We start from the raw sequence: 6,448 nt of genomic DNA, 5'->3' as shown, positions 1-6,448 counted from the left end.
GGCAAACTGAAACTAAAATAACCAATTTACCTGAGTCTACAATGGCAGAGTCTTAATATAGAGTTCGGATAGTGAGAAGTAACTTTCAAGACTGAAGCAATTGTGCCCTATAGTGGTCGACTTTATACTGTACCAGGTTACAACACAACTAACATACACTGAGTGTACAAAACATTAGGAACACCTGCTCTTTCCATGACATAGACTGACCAGGTAAATTCAGGTGAAAGCTATGATCCTTTGAACGGCGTATGGTAGTAGGTGTATCATGAATGGTCCACCACCCAAAGGTCATTCAGCCAACTTGACACAACTGTGGGAAGCATTGGAGTCAACATGGGCCAGAATCCCTTTGGAATGCTTTCGACACCTTGTAGAGTCCATGCCCCGACAAATTGAGGCTGTTCTGAGCAACAGGGGGTGCAACTCAATATTAGCAAGGTGTTCTTAATGTTTTGTACACTCAGTGTATGTAGGCCTACATGTTTTTAAATAGTACAGTATCACACATCACAGTACAATGCCATAAAGTGTGGGCCTGTAGTACATGTAAATCAACTTAAAGTTGGTTTTTATTTCCATAAGCAAAGAATAAAGCATAATTGTTCATGTAATATTAGCCTCATAACAACTCCAGGAATAGGAAATAGTGATGTAATAATCAAATAAATGAAAAGACAGAGACAAATGCTTTTGAACTACTATTTATTTTATTTAAAAATGTCAAATTCAGTGCAAAGTATAGATCCCTGTTAGGTGGCAAAGTGTCACAAGAATCCTGTGGGGAGAGAAAACAAGAGAATACATTATTTTAATGGGTGTTAACTAATCAGGGTTCAACGAAGCACTTCAAGTCCTCAATTCGAGAGAGAGAGAGAGAGAGAAGTGTGGCGTGGCCCTTCAGGTCCTCAATTCGAGAGAGAGAGAGAGAGAGAGAGAGAGAGAGAGAGAGAGAGAGAGAGAGAGAGAGAGAGAGAGAGAGAGAGAGAGAGAGGCGTGGCCCTTCAGGTCTCTGCAGTAGGACTACATGCTGGCCATGAGGTACTCCAGGTGGTACTCCAGGAGGCTGGAGAGCTCAGTGACCAGAGACTCTCGGTTAAAGTACCAGGCCAGCTGCTGCCCAAACATGTCATCTAGCAGAGCCATCAGCCCGCCCTGAAGGGAACCCCACACAACACATAGAAAATGGCTCTGAGCTACTAGCTTATCAAGAGGAGAGAGACAATGAGAGTTACTCCCCCTAAAACGGAATTTAAACCCTGTTAACCAGGAACGAGTAAAGAGGAAGTAAACTAGTAATAAGGAAGAAAACAGGAAGTAAACTCTTGACTCTTACATTGAGCAGCAACAGGTATCTCTCAGCCTTTGGCTCAATGCTGGCAACAGTGGGCAGGAAGGAGTACAGGAGAGCGTACAGACGCTCCATGAACCCACCAGGTTGCTAAAGTAAACAGAGGAGGAGAGAAGAGAAATTGAAGTGAAATTGCTAATAGACAGATATCTAAACATTTACCAGCGAGATGCTACTTACCACCATCAGGGATTTCTGAGCTGTCATCATCCCAAACAGCACCAGCTCAAAAAGGACGTCTATCAGGTTAACATGATGGATCTAGGACAAGAAAACACGTTTGGAGAAAATAGGAATGATTTCAAATAGATCAGCTACTGTTCCGTATAAAAGACATGCATGTGGAAGAACTCAAAGTGAGACTTGAAAGAGTTAATCAACTCACCTTTGCCTCAGCCAGCTCCCTCTCAATGTCAATCTGCTTGGAGGGGTCACTCAGGTAGTTCACAAAGTCGTTATAGGCACGGATGAATTCGGCCTCATCCTATCACAAAGCAAAGAGCAGTGATGTTAGTGCACAGAACACATTTCCCACGAGGACGCTCTCTTTCCCTTGAAGGACAATGAGTTAGTGAGCTACCATCTGGTGGACCTGAACCAGTGCGCCCAGTAGGACCTTTCCCGCCACAAACAGATGGTTCCTGCTCAGGGTGGAACCGAGCAGGGTCTAGAGAAGAGGGAAGAGTTAGGGTGAGACACCCATCTTCCTCTAGGAGAAGAACAGAACAGGAAGACACAGAGAGTCAAAGAAAAGTGGGTCCACTCACAGTAAAGGCCTGGCGCAGGGAGATGAGCCTCAGGCCGATGTCCTCCACTCTCTTGGTGGTAAGGTAGAGGCTGTGGAAGAGAGGGAATGGAGCATGTCAACCAGTACTGTCAATGGGGGATAACAGCATTGTGACCACTATCCTTTAGCATCTGACAAGCCCAGGCTACACACACATTTAGAGGGACTCACTTTAGCAGAGGAACCTCCCTCTCCTCAGGCAGCAGGTCCTCCTCCCAGCCCTACAACAACAGAACAAACATTCAACATCAGTGACCAATGTAATGACATGACAAACAATGGGTCAATCGAAGGATCTTAATGCTACTAGTCAATAGTATGTGTATGTGTGTGTGTAACATCTGACCTCATAGCAGTTGTGGCCCTCAGGCTCTGGCTCAGTGAACTGCTGAGTGGTGGGCGTAGAGACGGAGGCAGCCTCCGACCACGCCGAGAAGGAGAGCAGCCCATCCAGCCCCATGTGGAGAGTGGCGTACGCCACCGAGACATCAGTTTGCTGCTCAAAACACACACACACAACACACGTTATTAGAAAACAAACCATATCTAATGGAAAAATGCCCTGTAATTTCTATTCTATATACATAGGAAATTGTTTATTTACCTGGTAGCAGCCAAGCGTCACGGCCACAGACGTCTCGTGGCGGAGGTGAGACGCATACTGGGTCACCCTGCCAGCCACATACTGACAGAGAGAAACGACATGTTAAGGCCAAATGGAGTAAGTGAAGAAAAGCCTAATCTAATACTAATTCAGTAGTATTTACATCTTACCTGGATCCAAGAGATGGACTGCACCTTGGTGGCACAGTAGGGGATGCCCTCTGGACTAAGTCTGTTTGTCTCCTTGGAGATGGCCCACATCAGTTGAGTCTCCAGGCCTCGAACCCTACACGCATGGTGCATCCTCACCACCACCTGCTGTGTAGTGAAACAACAAGACAACATCAACAAAACAATATCAGCCATCGCTGTAACATATTTCCATCAAGATCACATGACACTGACAATGTAGATTAGGATTAGGTAGTGACAAAGACACATACCTGGGATCCCCCACGCATGTAGGTGATAATGGGGCTGATGAACTGGAAAGTTATCCAAGCTTCAGCCACCGGACCGGCATTGTTCTGCACAAGAGGGGGTTGACATTACAATACATTCAGGTTAGAAACAGCAAACACTGCAACAGTGATGTGACTGTGTGTGGGTCGCTTACCCTGATCACAACAGGCCCACAGTACAGGGAGCTAAACCTAATCGGTATCAACTGCCAATTACCAGTGGCCTCCTAAAGCAGAAAGCAGACAACAACGATTTTTAGAATGTCAAAGTGACACAAATTTAATATCTGGGATACTTTTCAAACATAAAACTTTCTGAAAATTGTACCTCAAGGATAGTCGGCACATCTGGCACCTCCTCAAGGATGGCTGGCAGCAGTGGTACATCCGGCACATCATCCAATGGCACAACCAACTGGACCTCATCCAGGACAGTTGATTCTAAAATTAGGAACATTGGAATACAAACAAACAAATGTTAGGATGTAAAACGTAGCGAGCTAGCTAGTACTACTAGTTCAAAAGTGCATCTCTTAGCAAAAGTTACTAAAGTTAACGTTAGCTTGCAAGTATGGATTACAGAAATACACAACATTTCACAAATTACATTTATATTGTTAAATGTGGTAAAATAAGAAGTTTAAACTCAACATACCCTCTTCGAAGTCGATGTCGCTGTCCACCTCCCGACGATTGCGAACCCTGCAAAACGGAAAAAGACAACAAAAACAACCCACAAATGAATTTGAACAACCTGTCGACGCAGTAGACCGCCGACTCTCCATTAATTTTGAAAAGCACCCAGGCATTTTCCAGCCGATTTTTCAGTCTCAGGTCTCAAAAATCAGTCAAGTTTGTTGTTGTTGAACAGCAAACTGAAGTTATTGTTGTTTTCGAACAGAAAACGTTCAATAGAACGCCGAGATGTTCTATCGGTTAGATGTCTCTTGGCAACACATATTTTAGAAAATTGTTGTTTACAAAATGGACAGCTGTGTTGCCATAGAAATGAGTTTGGAACTCTATGGTTACCATTAGAATTCTATAAAAATTCCATTCCATGAGTTTGGAACTCTATGGTTACCATTAGAATTCTATAAAAATGCCATTCCTAGTCATCATTCTAATTCTATTGACCCTATTTTGTCACCAGAGGATTTCCTATGTTGTTGGTGTAATATAAAACAAAAACACCAAATGTTATTTTTAAGTCACTAGCTAGGTCAATGGCCCATTGACATGTTTTAGCATGTTTCATGGAAGTTGTTGTTGTTGTTGAACTTCTGAAAGTCTAGGCTTTGGCTCAGTGGATAATATAGTATTGTGGAGCACAGACAACCCGGTTTAAAATATATTGACCAAATTCAGACAAGGGGGGCAAAGCCACAGCCCACTGAGGTAGGAGAGCACTGAAGTATCTGCATAATAATAATCCACATCTCTTTTATAAACAGGATAGTATCATTGATTATATAAAAGTGCATGTATGAATAAGTCTGATTGACCTTTTTTCATGGCAGGTTCACCTTCTGAAGCCGGACGAGGTTCCCAAAGCGTGCTGCGCACCCACCAAGCTCAGTCCCTTCTCCGTACTCTTCTGTGACGACAACACCAATGTGATCCTAAAGAAGCATCACAACATGGTGGTCAAGACCTGTGGATGCCTGTGACACCTGTGGTAGCCCATCTATTCTACATCATTTTTATAAACTTGACTACCATTGTTCCAAAAGATACAAACGGGGTAATATACCTTGCAACCAGCAGTTGATAGCAATAATCTGGCAATATGTGTATAAATAGTATGTACAGTGGGGAGAACAAGTATTTGATACACTGGCGATTTTGCAGGTTTTCCTACTTACAAAGCATGTAGAGGTCTGTCATTTTTTATCATAGGTACACTTCAACTGTGAGAGACGGAATCTAAAACAAAAATCCAGAAAATCACATTGTCTGATTTTTAAGTAATTAATTTGCATTTTATTGCATGACATAAGTATTTGATATCCTACCAACCAGTAAGAATTCCGGCTCTCACAGACCTGTTAGTTTTTCTTTAAGAAGCCCTCCTGTTCTCCACTCATTATCTGTATTAACTGCACCTGTTTGAACTCGTTACCTGTATAAAAGACACCTGTCTACACACTCAATCAAACAGACTCCAACCTCTCCACAATGGCCAAGACCAGAGAGCTGTGTAAGGACATCAGGGATAAAATTGTAGACCTGCACAAGGCTGGGATGGGCTACAGGACAATAGGCAAGCAGCTTTGTGAGAAGGCAACAACTGTTGGCGCAATTATTAGAAAATGGAAGAAGTTCATGCTCCATGCAAGATCTCACCTCGTGGGGCATCAATGATCATGAGGAAGGTGAGGGATCAGCCCAGAACTACACAGCAGGACCTGGTCAATGACCTGAAGAGAGCTGGGACCACAGTCTCAAGAAAACCATTAGTAACACACTACGCCGTCATGGATTAAAATCCTGCAGTGCACGCAAGGTCCCCCCTGCTCAAGCCAGCGCATGTCCAGGCCCGTCTGAAGTTTGCCAATGACAATCTGGATGATCCAGAGGAGGAATGGAAGAAGGTCATGTGGTCTGATGAGACAAAAATAGAGCTTTTTGGTCTAAACTCCACTCGCCGTGTTTGGAGGAAGAAGAAGGATGAGTACAATCCCAAGAACACCATCCCAACCGTGAAGCATGGAGGTGGAAACATCATTCTTTGGGGATGCTTTTCTGCAAAGGGGACAGGACGACTGCACCGTATTGAGGGGAGGATGGATGGGGCCATGTATCGCGAGATCTTGGCCAACAACCTCCTTCCCTCAGTAAGAGCATTGAAGATGGGTCGTGGCTGGGTCTTCCAGCATGACAACGACCCGAAACACACAGCCAGGGCAACTAAGGAGTGGCTCCGTAAGAAGCATCTCAAGGTCCTGGAGTGGCCTAGCCAGTCTCCAGACCTGAACCTAATAGAAAATCTTTGGAGGGGAGCTGAAAGTCCGTATTGCCCAGCGACAGCCCCGAAACCTGAAGGATCTGCAGAAGGTCTGTATGGAGGAGTGGGCCAAAATCCCTGCTGCAGTGTGTGCAAACCTGGTCAAGACCTACAGGAAACGTATGATCTCTGTAATTGCAAACAAAGGTTTCTGTACCAAATATTAAGTTCTGCTTTTCTGATGTATCAAATACTTATGTCATGCAATAAAATGCAAATTAATTACTTAAAAATCATAC

The 6,448-nt window shown here is 44.0% G+C and overlaps 1 protein-coding gene across 1 annotated transcript; it reads right to left on the bottom strand.

Moving 5' to 3' along the window:
• Window positions 1-977: 977 nt before the first annotated feature.
• LOC121572850 lies at window positions 978-4,924 on the bottom strand. The gene is made up of 16 exons (XM_045222245.1): window positions 4,914-4,924; window positions 4,729-4,824; window positions 3,858-3,904; window positions 3,531-3,643; window positions 3,358-3,429; window positions 3,185-3,268; window positions 2,913-3,059; window positions 2,743-2,823; window positions 2,485-2,634; window positions 2,310-2,359; window positions 2,119-2,188; window positions 1,932-2,018; window positions 1,737-1,835; window positions 1,532-1,612; window positions 1,337-1,441; window positions 978-1,155 (listed from the first exon to the last, which is right to left on the bottom strand). The coding sequence occupies exons 1-16, from the start codon at window positions 4,922-4,924 to the stop codon at window positions 1,024-1,026; spliced, it is 1,425 nt and encodes a 474-aa protein (XP_045078180.1). The 3' UTR covers window positions 978-1,023.
• Between the last annotated feature and the right edge of the window lie 1,524 nt (window positions 4,925-6,448).

This window comes from Coregonus clupeaformis, chromosome 8 (genome assembly GCF_020615455.1).
Source record: "Coregonus clupeaformis isolate EN_2021a chromosome 8, ASM2061545v1, whole genome shotgun sequence".
Classification (NCBI taxonomy): Eukaryota; Metazoa; Chordata; class Actinopteri; order Salmoniformes; family Salmonidae; genus Coregonus; species Coregonus clupeaformis.
Note: the sequence above shows the minus strand (reverse complement) of the source record. Positions and strands in the feature narration are given on the sequence as shown.

What these genes read in the sequence shown, in the direction of transcription:
- LOC121572850 (XM_045222245.1), bottom strand. An exon ending in AGGGCCACAACTGCTATGAG is followed by an intron (nt 2,360 to 2,484) that starts GTCAGATGTTAC and finishes CTGTTGTTGTAG; the next exon opens with GGCTGGGAGGAGGACCTGCT. An exon ending in CTCAGAAATCCCTGATGGTG is followed by an intron (nt 1,442 to 1,531) that starts GTAAGTAGCATC and finishes TGTTTACTTTAG; the next exon opens with CAACCTGGTGGGTTCATGGA.